This window comes from Lissotriton helveticus, chromosome 7 (genome assembly GCF_964261635.1).
Source record: "Lissotriton helveticus chromosome 7, aLisHel1.1, whole genome shotgun sequence".
NCBI lineage: Eukaryota > Metazoa > Chordata > Amphibia > Caudata > Salamandridae > Lissotriton > Lissotriton helveticus.
Genome location: NC_136068.1, coordinates 637,014,454 through 637,032,336, shown reverse-complemented (window position 1 = coordinate 637,032,336; position 17,883 = coordinate 637,014,454). Strand labels below are relative to the sequence as shown.

At 45.3% G+C, this 17,883-nt stretch overlaps 1 protein-coding gene across 1 annotated transcript in view; it reads right to left on the bottom strand.

Moving 5' to 3' along the window:
- The window catches only part of GREP1 (glycine rich extracellular protein 1), a 96,668-nt gene extending 79,579 nt beyond the window's left edge, over positions 1-17,089 (bottom strand). Inside the window, exons 1-3 of the mRNA XM_078653218.1 lie at positions 16,958-17,089; positions 1,535-1,594; positions 1,117-1,179 (exon numbers count right to left, since the gene is read on the bottom strand). Of these exons, the coding sequence (XP_078509344.1) occupies positions 1,117-1,179; positions 1,535-1,594; positions 16,958-17,024 (190 nt within the window). The 5' untranslated portion in view covers positions 17,025-17,089. The remainder of the gene's footprint in view (positions 1-1,116; positions 1,180-1,534; positions 1,595-16,957) is intronic.
- Between the last annotated feature and the right edge of the window lie 794 nt (positions 17,090-17,883).

Sequence of the window (17,883 nt, the reverse complement as noted above, 5' to 3'; positions counted from 1 at the left end):
AATTTAGGAAAGGGTTAAACATACAACTCTTTAAAGATCACTACATCACAATGCATTAACCATCCACAATCCAGCTTCCTCACCACGGACTATATGCTTGTCTTTGACCATGCTGCCTTTTGTTTCTTTTTATTTTATTTTATTGACCAGAGTGTAATATAGCGCGAACTTCACCCGAAAGTATCGGGTATCAGAACGCTTTACATAGAACCAGTTGCGCTACATGAGGACACATTTATTTTTTGTTAGGCACGGGGAGATTAAGTGATTTGACCAGAATCACATGATGTTCAGCATCGTTGCCGAGACTCTAACCCAGTTCCCCTTATATATATAGACCTTACAGGCTCAGGCCTCAAGAAACTGAGACACCTTATCATTGTGTTTAAAAGGAAACTAAAGCTCTCAGGCCTCGTACAGCAGAGCTATCCTTCAACATACACAGATCTCACAAGACGGTCGCTGCATCAGACCTGCCAACTCACATGGTGCCACCGTGTGACACACGATATCAGCTCCCATCACACACAGAGGAGACGATATCACAAGGTGGAAGGGAAAACAAGCTGAAGACCACTGTAATTAGTGGTTTTCTAGCTCATTTTCCGAGGCTTTGAACTGCCGAAGTCCATTAAGGAGTGTGAAAACATAGCAGGACATCGGCATCGGCATCAGTCTAAGCAAGCTTTTTTTTGGGGTGGGGGAGGCGGCTAGGGGGCGGGTGAGGTTCAAAATTGCCTCGTCAGTGCTTCTCATAAACTTATAACAAGTGTTTACATGGAACTCATTTTTTTAAAAAGATTTCTCAATGACACAGGAATATCCTGTATCAATTTAATTTAAAAAAACAAATAACAATAAAACAGATAATATCTGAAACGAATAAATTGAAAAAGAGATCTACTGCTCAATCTGTTGTCACAAAGCTCAGTTCAACTGAGCTAAATTATTTATTCTAATTATAATGCACTGCCTGGTGTGGAAGCTTCACACCTCAGAGCCATCTCTAAGGCTACAGAGTCTGTAGGCAGACTTATGTTCAATTTCCAAACATCTTAGACAGCGGAGCTATCGCTATATGGCAGGTTTGTGCCTAGTCATGGCCTGCTAGCTTACCTCCTGCTTTGGCCCCTGCTTGTCCCAGGCCTGCTCCAGGCTGCGGTCTCCCTGCACCTGCACCTAGGGTAAAAATAAAGACATCATTACACGGTGCCCCAGAGACAGAAGCGCCCCTAGAGCAGTCCTTAATTTAAGCCGGTGATTTCTGGTACTCGGCACCAGCACTTAATGGTCAACTCCGACGCTTGTGACAGGCTGCCACAAGGTGGCGCTGTCTGGCTAATTTAGAAATGACCACACCAACAAGTAATTATTAATTCATTAGACACTAAAAATGACTATTACCTGCCACCGAAGCGATTTTTATAGCTTTGGAGGTACTTATGTTTTTTTTTTACAAATTAAGAACTGCTCTAAAGGTGCCAGAAAGGGGAGGTGGACCGACGGAAGGATGGACTCGCCTCTCTGGACTCACCTCTCACATAGGATGGGCGGTACAGGTTGCCCAGTGCCCCGGTTGCCTGCGGTTTCAGGGCTGTACGGAAAGAAAAAGCAGGCAGTAAACCTTTGAGAAATGGGCACGCGCACATTGTTATAAAATGAGAATCTCAAAATAAAGACGTTTTAATTTAGCGATAAGTGTTGTGTTGTTGTCATTATAAGACAAAAAGGAAGACAGGAATCCACTAAAGTAGTTCTCATAGCTCAGAATCAGAGTCGAGGTCACATAAACAGCTCTCTGCAGCAGGTTGGAGCAACTTAAACTTATTTTATCGGGTTTTGTGCGCCTGACCAGCAGGTTGCGCAGAAATACCCCACAGCATGCACATTAACCCACTGAACTATATTAAAGGTTGCTTCAGATCCCTAAAGCAGGCGCTCCCGCCCACCCAGCGAGATATTGTACCAGTTATTTAATAAAATATTACGTCGACAATTGAAAAACGTTTGAATCTTAAAACACATAAAAATAGACCAAACCATTAAAAAAAAGTCAAATGTGAATGAATCATAAAAACACCGCAGACATAACACACGTGTGTGCTGAGCCCGGGGAGAGCTTATGGGGGAAAATATTACGCGTTTCTGTGAAGAAATATGCTTTTTAAACAAATGTTTACGTAAAAATCATAATGCACAGATGTTAAATTTGGCACCTGGGAGTGAAGGGTCTCTCTCACAAGGCCCTATTTCACGGCCTTTAAGGCCAGAGGTACTACAAGGGTAGATAGTTTACTGGGCTATGCCTTGTTTAGTCTAGAAGTATTCTGAGCTTTTAAAAGCACACACCACAAACTGAAATGTGTCTTGGTGCTCGGATAGTCCGTGTAACCCAGGGTTTCTGGTGATATCATGAACCACACGTACAAATGCCGAGTTGTTTGAATCTATCAATCACCAGAACTCAGAGATGACAATATAGGACCATATTACACATGGTGCCTATTATATATTTCGTGTATTACATGTTTAGCTTGTAGTACTTTGCTTGAAAAATAGTTTTCTTCAAAGTGCAGACAACAACCTGTACAGAACAAAAGGATATAGTTGAGGTTCACAATTATGCTCAAAGGACCTGTTCTTCCCCCAAAACCTTTGCTTCAGTGGTTAGGTTTTGTTTGCCTTTCAGTAGTAAACATGTTGATATTTCACCATAAACATTGTTTCTCGGTCAAAAGAATGAAAATAATATTGCAAGAGGAAGTGCTGCATAAGTCACGTTTTTTTGCCACCTAATTTAGACAACATTGCTGCATAAATTGGTCCTCCATGCCAAATAATCCTAATAACCCTGACACTATTAAAGCTCTGTAGAGTGTTTTAGAGACTTTCATTATGATGATGAAATATGAAATGCAATAAGCTGGTCGATCTATAGGTTACAAGCAGAACTTAAAAACTACCCTTCCGAAGAAGGTCAGTCATGCGGCCTGCCAGCTACATAGGAATAGCTGCTGAGGGAGCAATCGAAAACATAACTTCACATAGTGCTTTAAGCATTATTATCGGACACAATTTTGCATGCACCAACACCTTATAGTGTCTAGCAGGAAATGTTATTATCTGGATGATATGTTCTCATCAGATATATCTTCATATAATAAGAAATAATTCCACAGAGAGGAACACAGCAAGGCTCTGTATGAATATGTAAGTATACAAAAGTGATGGATGAATGCTTGAATTAACCTCAGCCAGTAGTAATTACCCAGTCAATCGTTATTTTGTGCGCCATGCCACCTCCGTTTGGACCCATCCATATGCAAATCAGTCTTGACCCTGCTTAAATAGGAACAGTCCAGCCCGAACTGTCAGGCCACGTCCTCCCTAAATGGGAACACAAGCAGCCCAAGACCGGTTTCACCTGGATTACAGCTCATCAGCCAGGTCTAGCTTGTGTCAAGTGATACAGTGTGCATGAGACCCATGTCTGGGCATACTCCTCCCAATTAGGGTGACACACTGAAGTACACAAAAAGTAATGGATGGAATGCTTGAATTAATCTCAGCCACTGGTAATTTCTCAGGCCCCATACCAATCCATTGTTATTTTGCACACCATGTCACCTCAGTTTGGACCCAGTCATAAGTAAATCAGTCTTTACTCTACTCCAAAGGGTACAGTCCAACCCGAACTGCCAGGCCAGGTCCTCCCTCAACTGGAACACAAGTAACCCGGGACTCGTTTCTCCCTCACTGGAGCTCATCAGTCATGTATAGCTTGGTTCCGGTGATCCCCGCCCCACTTACGGAGACATACTGAAGTATACAAATAGTAATGGGTGAAATGCTTGAATTAATCTCAGCCACTGGTGATTACTTGGGCCGCATCCCAGTCCATCAGTTTTTTTGCACACCACGCCACCTCAGTTTGCCATAAGTAAATCAATGTTATCCCTCCTCTAATGGGAACAGTCCAGTGAGAACTGCTATGCCACCATATGGCTGGGTCCAAACTGAGGTGGCGTGGGTGCATATAGCGATGAATTGGGATGGGGCCCAAGTAATAACCAGTGGCTGCGAGGAATTCAAGTATTCCATCCACCACTTTTTTTGTACGCTTTACTGTGAGAATATGTAGTATAAAGTAACTCCAGGATATGGTTTATATAGACATCCAGTGAGAAACATTGTGACATCTCCCAAAAGATGAACACAATATCACAAAAGACAAACCACAGAAGGATGACATCACTGAGGAGACCAAAGATGTATATAATACTGTACAAAACAAGGCCTCAGGATGAGTGTGACATCCCAGAGGCAGAACCAGGCCCACAGGCTAAAGTGTGGCATCATAAAGGTTGCTGCCATTGGCTGAGTGTCACTTCACACAGAGGGAGGCACAAGATGTGTGTGACACCTCAGAAGATATGGCCCCAGGCATCACCGAAGGGAGGCTGAATGTGACGTCATGAGGCCGAAAAATGAAGTGACATCAGAAAATGTGCACTCACGGGTGAGTGAGTTCAGGAAGGATAAGAGAAGGTGTGACATCACAAAAAATAAAGCCAAAGTCTGGATGAAGAAGGTAAAACTTATTTAATGGGGCCAACACCCTGACGTAGGTGTCCTAGTCCTCCAACTTCTGAGTGTGATACCGGAGAAAACGAGGCTGCAGGCCACTAGTGACACCAGAAGGTAAGGCATCCGGTGGACAAGTCTGCAAGAGGGGTGTGAGATCACAGAGGACGAGGCCGTGTTACATCACGTGTGGAAAGGAAAGAAGAGTGTGAAGCCACAGGGGAGGAGGCAACAGACAGACTAAAGCGTAATGTCACGCTTAAAAAGATGCGTCATGTCACGCCTTTTGTTTCCAACGCTATAGAATGTCACCTAACACTTTGGGGCCCATTAGGATGTCTGGCGGATCGCCACCGACATGCGGGCGGTGGCGATCCGCCAGACATCCTTGCCCGCCCGCCACCCATTTCCCCTCCGCCATATTACTATGGCGGGGGGACTGCGGCGGACGGAAACGCCGTCCGCCACTTTTCCACCCCGGTCGCAATTTCCACCCCGTCACCTTGCGATCGGGGCGGAAAAGGTTTAATATGGTGGCGGTGTCTATCAGACACTGCCATCCATATTAGTATGGGCTTTGGGAGATGCCAGGCGGTCTTCACTTTGGGGGCCCCCTGCGGGCCCACATGGTGAAGGCGAGGTGGGGGGTGCACATGGGGGGTACCTGTGGTACCCCCCTGCATTTGTATACACAATGCGGCAGGCACCGCGCGGTGCCTGCCGCTTTGTGTATGCAAATGCATTACATGCATTTTTAGCATTGTGGCGGGCGGTGATGAGAGCACCGCCCGCCACAATGTTAAAAATGAAGGATGTGCCTGCCACTGTGGCTAGCGCATCCTAATACCCCGCACGGTACCCCCGCCCTTATGGCGGGCGGTCCTGTAATCCGATAGGATGGCGGGCGGACTAAGTCCGCCCGTCATCCTAATGACCCCCTTAGAGTACACAACCATGTCGCCCCTCAAGAGATGCAAGATTAAGGTTAAGGAAATAAGCGCAGCTTTATGACCTAGATGTGCAATATATGAGCTATGTGACTCCGACGTCAGAATTGTATTGATATCAGTTTATTTATCAGCTGTGAAAGTATCCCCACAAATTCGGTTAGTTTACTTTCCAGTCCTGTCAGAGGAGAGCTCTGATATGAATTACTTGTGAAACCACGGTCTTTGAACTAGCAGCAGTGAAAAGCGTGTTTATTTTCTGTGTACTTCAAGGAGTGACTTGCCCTGTGAATTGGGATGATTTTTTATGTTCTGGCAGTCTCCCCGCGTCTGTTTGAGTTGACTGCTGAAGAGACGGGGCATTCGTGTGAACCAATATTTAAAGGGCTGAGAAGGCTGTCTGATTTGGAAGAGGAGATGGGAAAAGCGCTTGATGGGCCTCCAGGAGGCAAGCTGCTAGAACCCCCGGGAGGCTCATTGGGAGAGGGGAGTGAGGGCAGACTGAGGGTGGAGTGACACTGGCGGGGTAAAGAACATCAGGTGCCAGGGCCACCAGATCCCTAACAAGGACTATCAAGTCACCAGCCAGTGTTCCCATGTCACCAACCAGACGGCATCTCATTCCAACACCATCACATCTCCAGCCAGGACTATCACATCACTGGCCATGACTACCACATCTCAGGCCAAGGCTCCCACATCACCAGCTAGAACTATTGCATCTTCTTCCAAGACCGTTGCATCTCCAGCCATCACAAAGAAGGTCTAGAACATCAGATATGATCACCACATTTCCAGACAATACTACTACATTCCCAGATAGGACTACTGGATCTCCTTCCAAGACCATCACATCGCCAGCCAAAACTATCACATCACTAGCCTGCCACGGCCCGTGCAGGTAACAGCCTTGGGGCTGGGCTTGGGGGGGGGGGGGGGGGGGGGGGGGATTCGACAGATGACCACTGTGGAAAATTAAATAAATAATTAATTTTCTATCCTCGTCGCCTGTCGATTTCCGCCCCTCCTCGTCTATCGAAAGCCCCTCCAAACCGGCCCAGCCCCCCACTGCTCGTGCCTGCACGGGTCCCGGCTGGCACTAGCCACAACTCCCACATCATAAACAAGGGTTAGCACATCAACAGATAGGACTGCCATATCACCAGCAATCTCTACCACATATCCAGACAGGATAATCACATCACCAGCGAGGACTATCGCATCTCTAGCCAGGACCACCACATAATGGGGCAGACTTTCGCTTCCCCTTTCAAGACCACCACATCTCCAGCCAGGACTATCAATTCAGCAGCCAGGAATATCGCATCTCTAGATAAGTCTAACACATCACGAATCAGAAACATCAAATCCCAAGCAAGGGTTACCACATCAACAACCATGACTACCACATCACCAGCTAGAACTTCCACATCATCAGAAGTCTGTCACTTCAGCAGCCAGAAATATTACATCTTCAGCCGAGATCTGTTTCACCACCAGCAAAGACTACCACATCAACATCCAGGTCTATCACTCCCAAAACTAGGACTACTGCAAGTGTTATGGCACTGCCAGCCATTTCTATTGCACCCCCTGCCAGGATCATCTCCGCACTAGCCAGAGCCACAACACACCCACCTAGGACTGCCATACCACCAGCTAGGGTTATGTTATCACTAACCATTGAATGTTATCAGCCAGATCAATCACATCACCAACCAGGGCTGTGGCATTGCCAGCCAGGACTATCTCACAAAGAGCAATGACTATCACATCCCCAGCCAAGCTCATGCAGAAGTCAGACACAAAATATGAGAAACCACGTTAGAAATCCACCCATCAATGTAAATGAAGGGCAGTCAGAGAATAACCCATATTTAGACTCCTCCAGAGCCCTGCACAGACACCACAAACCGACTTCCTACCTCAACACACTTTGGAAAGCAAAATGCAAAAAAAACTGATACACACTAAAGAGCATGAACTGCAAACAGAAAAATGTTGACACAAAGAAATAGATCCAGACAAGCCAGGCTCTGTAAGTGTGACAATAGACATTCGGCAATGCTAGGCTCTGTAGCTTGTGTGACAGAGGTGACACCAAGAGATGTCAATATGGCAGAGGAGACAGACCCAGGGAATCTAGGCCCTAAAAACCAGTTTCAGAGGCGGGGGAGGAATTAAATCTCTGTATCCAGTGACGCAGGAAAAGACCCAAGAGAGCCAGGTGTGCCAAGCTTTCCATCAAATGTGACAGGGAAGTGACCCAGCTATGCCAGACTCTCCAGCCAGTGTAAAAAATGAGAAACACAAAGCTGTCAGATTTTGCAGCCAATCAAGACTGATTTGCATATGGCTGGGTCCAAACCGTGGTGGCATGGTGAGCAAAAAAACGATGGATTAAACCCAGATCTATGACTGGGGGGAATGTTTGCATTGTTCGGCATTCCATCCATAATCTGTTCTTTTTGCTTTTGTCACCCTTAGTGGGTAGGGTATGTATGCCCAGATGCGGGTCCCTTGGATTCAAGCTAGCCTGGCTGATGAGGGGTGATACCCCGAAACTGGTCCCAGGAGGCTTATATGCGGTCCATGGAAGTCCTGGTCTGGCAGTTCGGACTGGATGGTTCCCATTAGGAGAAGGGTCAATGCTGCTTTGCATATGGCTGGGTCCAAACTGGGGTCGCGTGGTGAGCAAAACAATTATGGATTAAACCCCAGATCTGTGACTGGGGGTGAATGTCTGCATTGTTCAGCATTCCATCTGTTATTTTTACTTCTGCATCCAGTGTATTAGGAAAGACCACGTAATATGACTTTCTGCAACCTGTGTGACACACAAGTGACCAGGAGATTACAGTGTGACACAGGAAAGTGACACAGGTAACACAGGCACTTCAACCAGTGTGACAGGACAGTGACACAGATATACCAGACTCGGCAGCATGTGCTAAAGAGAAGAGACCTGGAGATGTAATGTTCTGCAGCCACTATGATAGTCAGTGCTGCCAGAGTCTTTAGCTTGTGTAACAGAGGAGAGTGACACTTCCAAGCCAGGGTCTGCAATCAGAGTGAAAGCAGAGTCTTAGCAATCCCAGGCTGTGCAGGCAGTGTGGCAAAGAAGTGAGCCAGAAAGAGCAAAATAGAGATGGGAGAGAGAAACAATAGCCTGGAATGAGAAACAGAGAGACAGAGTAGAGAGAAAAGAGCTGAATGAGCATGATGAATAGGGGAAATGGCAGAGAGAGTGGAAAAAGGATAGAAGGACCAAGTGGGGCAGGGAAAGGGATAATGTTGCAATTCCAGTGAATCTGCAAAGGCGCACTAGTAAACCCATGCCATGTCAGCCTGTCAATGAAGCGTTACAGAACTTATCTAAAGACCCTCGACATCAATTACAGTTTTAGAAGAACAAACATGTTCGGAGTGTGACTATCTGTGTGAATGAGTTTGAAAGATCATTCAACAAATGTCAGGTCTTAGGTTTAATAATGCCTCATTTGAAATGGTGCAAATGCAAAAACAACAGTTGATGGACAGAATGCAGAGCAATGTCATACATTCACCCCAGAACAGAGATCTAGGCCTAAATCCATCGTTTTTTTGCACTTCACACCACCCCAGTTCAGACATGGCCATATGCAAATCAGCCTTGACCCTGTGCCTCATGGGAACAGTCCAGCCCGAACTGCCAAGCCATGTCTTTCTTGGACCGGAATCAAGCATCCTAGGACCGGTTTCTGGCTATCGGCCGTCTTCAGCTAGGATAGCTTGACTCCGGTGGTGTGGAGAGCATGGGACTCACGTCTGAGCATACCCATCCCACTCGGGGTGACAAATGCAAAAACAACAGTTGATGGACAGAATGCAGAGCAATGTCATACATTCACCCCAGTACAGAGATCTAGGCCTAAATCCATCGTTTTTTTGCACTCCACACCACCCCAGTTCAGACATGGCCATATGCAAATCAGCCTTGACCCTGTGCCTCATGGGAACAGTCCAGCCCGAAATGCCAAGCCATGTCTTTCCTGGACTAGAAACAAGCATCCTAGGACCGGTTTCTGGCTATCAGCCGTCTTCAGCCAAGATAGCTTGACTCCAGTGGTGTGGAGAGCATGGGACTCACGTCTGAGCATACCCATCCCACTCGGGGTGACAAATGCAAGAACAACAGTTGATGGACAGAATGCAGAGCAATGTCATACATTCACCCCAGTACAGAGATCTAGGCCTAAATCCATCGTTTTTTTGCACTCCACACCACCCCAGTTCAGACATGGCCATATGCAAATCAGCCTTGACCCTGTGCCTCATGGGAACAGTCCAGCCCGAACTGCCAAGCCATGTCTTTCCTGGACCGGAATCAAACATCCTAGGACCGGTTTCTGGCTATCAGCCGTCTTCAGCCAGGATAGCTTGACTCCAGTGGTGTGGAGAGCATGGTACTCACGTCTGAGCATACCCATCCCACTCGGGGTGACAAATGTACCCCTTCATTTGAAATGGTGGCACTAATTCTATGAGGGGGTGATGTAAGAAGCTGAAATACTAGTGGGTAGATATTTAAATGAGGCTTAGAACCCCAATGAATGTTTTTGTCCTATTGGTGTGAGGGCTTGGATGGAAGAGTGACTGGTAAGCATTTCTGTAGATATTGTAATGAACTACGACCGTGACTCCTCTAGTTAGAGTTTTTCTTGTGTATAACAAAAGTGCACTTGGGATATATTGGGGAAGTAACAGAATTGATGATATGGTGTCCGATTATGTATTAGGTGGGGGTTTTAGATCTATAAGAAGAGAAGTAATGGATAGCTGCAATGAGGGCTTTAGATGTTATATGACAATCATTTCAAGAAGGTGGAATTTGATATTGAGCTAGAATTTTTGATGTAGGATTATGAATCCGAAACCAGTCCCAGGATGCTTGTTTCCGGTCCAGGGAAGACATGGCTTAGCAGTTCGGGTTGGACTGTTCCATGAGGCACAGGGTCAGACTGATTTGCATATGGCCTTGTCATGAACTGGGGTGGTGGAGTGAGCTAAAGAATGGTGACGGATTAAACCCAGATCAGTTGACTGGGGGTGAGTGTTTGATTTGCTCAAACGCTCTGTCCATCATCCCCTTTGGTATCGATTTGTTCGCCCTAAGTTGGCAGGGTATGCCCAGACATGGGTCCCTTGCTCACTCTACCACTGGATTCAAGATAGCCTGGCTGATGCGGATTATGAATCCGAAACCGGTCCCAGGATGCTTGTTTCTGGTCCAGGGAAGACATGGCTTAGCAGTTTAGGCTGGACTGTTCCCATGAGGCACAGGGTCCGACTGATTTGCATAAGGCCATGTCTGAACTGGGGTGGTGGAGTGAGCTAAAATGGTGATGGATTAAACCCAGATCAATTCCCTGGGGGTGAGTGTTTGACTTGCTCAAACGCTCCGCCCATCATCCCCTTTGGTATCGCTTTGTAGGATTGAGCCCAATTATATTCTTATGATATTTAAGAGCTATAGGAAATGGGGAGCTTTATGACAATTTCTGTAAAAATGTTAAATTGGATCTTTACAGGGATAAAGAGATTTGTTTATTATGTTTTGTATAACTTTGTGAAAGGACAGGACATGAGGAAAATCTGTAGAATGCAGAACCTTTTTTTTTTATTTGGGTTAGATGTATATGTGGTTCCGAATAGCAGTACAAGCCCTGATAGGGATGAGGTAAGATGTAGTAAAGTCTACCTGCAGCTCATTTAGCACTCCCTTCAGATGATGATAATTTCATGTATTAATTAGGATAGAATTATATAATATGAAAGGTAACATTTAGTTGTTTTCTGGAGAACAATATCAGCTCATAAGGATAAAGTAAGGAACCTAAGTAAATATGATTGTGTAGATTTGTACAGAAAAATAAAATGTAGATGAAAATTATGTTGGGTGATATATCAAGCATGTAATGTGGGAAACAACCATTAGAACGCCGTCATTACATGGCACTACCTCTACATAGCAGTCCTTATATCACAACATCCTTTACATAGCATGCCAATCATTACAACGCAGCCTTTACATTGCATGTCACTACAACGCGCGTCATTACACCGCATGGCACTACAACGCAGGCATTACATCGCAAGTTATTACAATGCATGCATACTATTACAACGCATAGTACCCTTACACTATCCAACACTTACCCTACTGTTGCACTCAATGGATATAGGATAGTAATTTTTACCCCTACACTATCCAACACTTACCCTACTATTGCACTCACTGGAGTTAGAACAGTAATTTTTACCCCTATACTATCAAGCACTTACCCTAAAAGCAATGTAAATCTATGCATTGTAATGGTATGCTTTGTAAAGGTATAATGCGATGTATCGGAATGCGTTGTAAAGGTAGTTTCTGAAAATGCGATGTGATGGCATGCAATGTAAAAGAATGCGTAGTAAATTATGTTGCGAAGTAAAAACTGCGTTGTAAAGGCATGCTTTGTAAATGTATGCATTGTAACATCATACATTCATGTAATGTAGCTAAACATCAAATGAATATATATTATAAGTGAAGAGTCATGTGAAATCGTACAAATATTGTCAATAACTCCCCGGTGTGATTTGCTTGCTTGTTACATTGTTCATCGAATGAATCTTAAAAAAAGAAACAGCGTTTACATTGCATTTAGGTATAAAAAATGATTGAGGTAAAGATTAACAGTTGAGAGGATACTATGTTGTTTGAAGATATGTAGTTATAGATTTTGCAGTGAAATCAAGTGTTAATATATGGGTTATAGTGTTCTTGTTACGTCCCTGAAAAAGCAGCTTACAACCACGAAGCACCTGTTGGCTGCACTGGATTGTAGCAATATGTAAACACTGATCGTTATGTTCAGAAGATCAACATCAGGGAGTTAATACCCATATGACCAGTGTTTATGGAATGGATTACATATGTGCTCAATGCTGAATTTTACTATAAATTCGGAAAGTTTTTGATATAAATCAGAGGAACGATGATTCACATATATATATATAAATATCTCTCTTTATATATAGATACATTGAGAGATATGTTTTATATATATATATATATATATATATATATATATATATATATATATATATATATATATATATATATATATATATATATATATATATATATATCCAAAATCCTCCCTCCAAAGAAGAAGCAGAAGCCCGAAGGGGCACAGTTCAGAGAGGCTTTATTAAATTAGTACAGCTCCAGTGGCGGCGAATGCATTTCGGCTTGCGCCTTCATCAGCGCCCAACACCAGAATGCCGATCGTGGTAAGTTCTTCCCTGCTGACTGTAAGATGTTTGGCGTAGGTCCTTTATATATATGTGTGTGTGTGTATACACATTTATATATACATACACTATGAGTACATATTCTAATAATATGAAATATAAAATGATGATTGCCAGTGGTATATCTACTTGAAAAATGATATTGACTGAAGTTACTACTCTCAGGTTTATGTTTTTTGAGAGGAGGTACAAAGGTTATGTGCTCACTCTGGGAAGAGAATCTGGTGCTCTAGTCCATCAGTGAACAAGGCCTACCACAATGCCTAAACATACTGGAAGCCAACTGCAACTTCTAGTACTTGAAAAGAAACAGACAACCATTTTGGTTTTCCTGAGAAAAGGGTCAGCCTAAGACCTGGCCAACACGAGCCTAACATGAATGTGGAGTTACGCCTTAAACGAAGCACAACTAGTTCTGCACCCTACCAAACATCCTTCCGACCATACAATGTCCTCTACACAGGCTATGTGAACTTCCTTTGCTACAACGACTGGGTGTGAGGCAAGGGAAGAGCTGAATAGGACTGTGTTGCACTTAGGTTTGGACCATGTGACCCAGAGTCACTGGTGATAATGAACCCCTTGCCTGCGGGGCTAATTCCCCGCACAGCGCCCGGTGCTCATGACGAGCTCAGATCATCATGAGCCACGGTGGCCGTGTGCTCGTCATGAGCATGGGAGGGGTTAAAGAATCTGATCAAATCTGGAACATCGGGGGTCAGTAAGAGACTTCACCCTACTTAAAAGAGGGCCGGATAATACCAACACCTCTGCAAATCTCTGTAAGTGCAAGGGTTGGAGTTATGAATTAGGTGACTTTTCAGCACTTGGTAATTACTAGTCTGCAACCCCTCCATTGACCCCGGATACACATCAACAGGACAATCTTGCCAATATACGCCGGGGGCAACTGCCCAGTAAATGTTGAGACGTGTGGGTTTTGGTGCAGAAAGCATTGTATGCCTCATTTAGACGGATTCAATCTGCAATAGGCAATAACTATGGCACACAATAAATTCTGGTCATGGGCGTATCCGATTTTATTGGGGGTGATGATTATCGCCTTGGGCTCTGGGGCACTTGTAGTCAGGGCCTTACAACTTTACCCCTTCAAACTGGAACATAACATGCAAAATCCACATGTCCTGGTATTACCGGGCATCTTCCCTCAGCAGACATCGGCAGGTAGACATTTGAGGTAAAATCCGCCAAATCTATCATTTCAACTCCCAGATAAAAAGGTGTTTGGGCGGGGCTCAGAATTGTCGGCTTCTCTTCTTCCCAGGATCTTGGCCCTTTCAGTTCAAAGAAATACAAGCAAAGCAAGATTGCAAATCCACTGCTCACAGAAGATGATCCCGAGTGTCCTACCTCAACTACCCCACTGAGACATCAATAAGGGTGAAAGAGAGGGGTGGAGAAAAAAAAGAAACAAACAAACAAATAAACAAACGAAAAAAGAAAACAAAGAAATAAACAAAGAGAGATAGAAAAGAAAGAAAGAAAGAACGTGCCATGCCCAGGCATGAACAATCAAGCGGGGTGGGCGGTATTAGGCCAGTCTTTACTAGATCTGGAACTGGGCTTCAGAAAAAGCTCTAGTGAGGGGATTAAAACAGCCCTACGGGTCCCTTTAATTGAAAGTTACCTCACCTTCTGTCACCTGCTTATACAGGCCCAAGGCCACTAGAATCATGCGATTTTACGGCTGCGGCATTTTCTGCATAAATATGGATTTATCACATGTGACACGTAATCCGCCTTCTGCTGCATACATTGCAGACGTCAAACAAAAATAAATCTTTTTCTAGCTCAAAGGCCTCAAAACTCACAAAACAGTGCACCCTGCGGTACCCCACAGTGCCAGGCTCATAGAAGGAGAACTGGTCACCTTGGGTATAACGGTCATTGCATTACATTGTTAAGCTAGTGTGAAGGATGTGAAACTTTTACCCAGACATTATTAATAAAACAAGGGAGTGATACGTTTAAGGTTCATCTGAAAAGTTCACAACCTTTTCGTAGTTTGTATTCCACAAAACTCATTTTTTCCTGCGCTTTTCTCACCGTGAAGCAAACATTCATTTTGTACAAAGTTTCGTGTGTCTTTTAAACCTCTCTAAATGTCCCTATGCCACCATTATGAGAAAAAAACTGTGCAATTTGGTGCACTCGAAAACCCTTTTCTTGAGGCCTATTGACAGCAGCATACATACTCTTACGGTTATTCCATCACCCCCTCCGCCCCCTCCGCCCCCTTACCCGGCCCAGCCTTTCAGGTGTACCGGCCTGACATGTGACAGACTATTCTTACTCCCCAAGCCTTTTCCGAAAAAGATACCTGTAAAGATAAAGACCCTGCAACAGTACCGCTAATGCATCAGACGAACAGCTTGACTGAATTGCCCCACCCCTCCAGATCTGCCACGTGCACCAGCCCCCCAAAAGACAGACTTCTGTTCTTTCCCAGTACTACCAAACTTTCAGATGTACCCTGCACTATTGACACCAGCCTTGCGTGGCCCGACGGACGCTGCCTCCCCCCCACCTCCCCCCAAGCCTGTCATATGTATCGGTCCGCCACGTGACAGGCTCTTCCCAAGCACTCCGAGCCTTTCAGGTACAGGTGCATGACAAGAGACACACCCTGCAATGGTGACGCCGGACACACGCGCATGACCCGACTGACTCAGCCGTACCCCTCTGCGCCCGTCAGGTGCACCCGGCCAGCATACGACAGGCTCTTCCCAAGTCCTCCAAGCCTTTCTGGCACAGATGCCTCATGAGAGACACATTCTGCTCTAGTGACACCAGCCTTAAAGAAACACGTGCGTGTGTGACCTGACTGACTCCGGCCCATTCCCCCAGACCTGTCAGATGGGAAACAACCTTTACAACGCAACTTTTACATCGCACTACCATTACAACCCAGTCATTACATCGCAACATCCCTTACATCGCATGCCATTACAACGCAACCATTACATCGCATGACACTACAACGCATACCATTACAATGCATGTCATTACAATGCAGTCATTACAACGCATACCATTACAACGCATAGTACCCTTACACTATCCAACACTTCAATCAATCAATCAATCAATACATTTACCCTATAGTTGCACCCCCTTGAGTTAGAATAGTAATGTTTACCCCTACACTATCCAACACTTACCCTACTGTTGCACCCCCTGGAGTTAGAGTAGTAATTTTTACCCCTATACTATCTAATACTTACCATAAATGCAAGCATTCTAAAGGTAGTATGCGATGTAATGGAATGCGTTGCAAAGGTAGTTTCTTAACATGTGATGTCATGTAATGCGATGTAATGAAATGCGTTGTAAAGGATGTTGCGATGTGAAAAATGCATTGTAATGTCATACAACCCTGTCAGATGTACCTGCCACACATTTGATAGACTTTTCCCAAACTCTTTAAGGTTTCTAGATACAAAGGCCTGACAACAGACACACTCTTCCACCCCACCACAAACCTTGCAAATACTGAAGTCTGAACTGACTGACTGCCCCACCCCCCTCCAGGCCTGTCAGATACACTCGCCCGACAACAGTCAGACTCTCCCGCCTCAAATCCTTGGGGGGGCGGCGACCTGCTTTCATAACTATTGTTTCACTCCTTTCTTGATTGAGATGTAACTTTTTTTTCTTCCTGAAAACGTATTCGACAACACAAGAGGATCAAAGCTGAATTCGACAGCAATGGACCCTAGATTACCACAGGACAGGCCTTGAAGTTAACCACTCTGAAAACTGCGTCATTCGACTCGAGTGACTGGGAACAGGCCGGATACTGTAAATTTGGCCTGCAAATTAGAAAGCTATATAGTAGTGTTCCTAGTTAACAGGCCATATACAACACCTGACACGTCAGGTACAACAAGGGCAGGGAGAAGCCCTGGGGCAGAGAAATCTGTCCACAAGGAAGTGTCCCACAGACTGTGAGGCCCACTGGGGACGAGAGGTGCGGGTCCCACTCCCCACCAACCCTGACAGGCCTCCCCAGGCTGCAAATCCCACGGTTCGACGCCCCTACGGTAATATATCGGCACCCTTACCTCCTTGCAGGCTGCACCGAGCCAGCCACAGAAGAACAGAGACTCGCAGCCACGTGCTCACCATCATGGTGACAGGATCCTCAAGGCGCTATGTGGACTGTGGAACTTGGAGCAAGCAGGGGAGCAGAGGTCAGAGCAGGACTCAACCACCCTAAGCGCAGGCCAGACCTCGGGCCAGTCGCCTTATATCAAGGGATGTGCCAGGGCGGGAGCAGAGCAGACCACACCCAGTGCCCCCCCCCCCTCCCGCCCCAACCCTCTGCTTCTTCCTCCAGTTTCAGAAGTCAGATGGGCACTGAGGTGGGGGTGGTAAAAGGACCCTTTGCAAAGTGTAAGAAAAAAAAAAACGGACAGCAAGGGGCTGCGAAAAGGAACGGAATGCCAGATGCTCGCCCGAAAGAGTCTGCACCGAGCAAACATCAGGAGAAGCAATGTCTGAGCCTCTTAATATTCAGTCTTTTTTATTTTTTCGAGACAATATTATCAGGTGTCTACAGATTCGGCCAGTGTGCCCAGATTTAAATAATTAAAAATAAACAGTCTAAAAAACATACAATGCTTTAAAAATATATACACCATGGCGCTGTGCAGAACAGAAAACAAGCCACTGACATTTACGCCACTAAATTGTTTCGAATAATGCTTTGCGCCATGCGGTGTGTCGGTGATTACCCAGGGTGGAACGAGGTTACACTTGTGCATTTATTTCGCTGTCTTCTGATAGCGGGCATGGGAATAACGCCCTCTCTGTTTGAGCGTCCCAGCACTTCCGTTGGGGCTGAAAATCAAAATGAGATTACAAGACCAGACGTAAAACTGCACACGGTATTTTCGTGTTTGGCAATACCAATAACCACGGCACCGGCAACGCCAGGAGCGATAGTGTCCTGGAATACTAGGGTACCAAATTGAAGGTATGTAGTTTA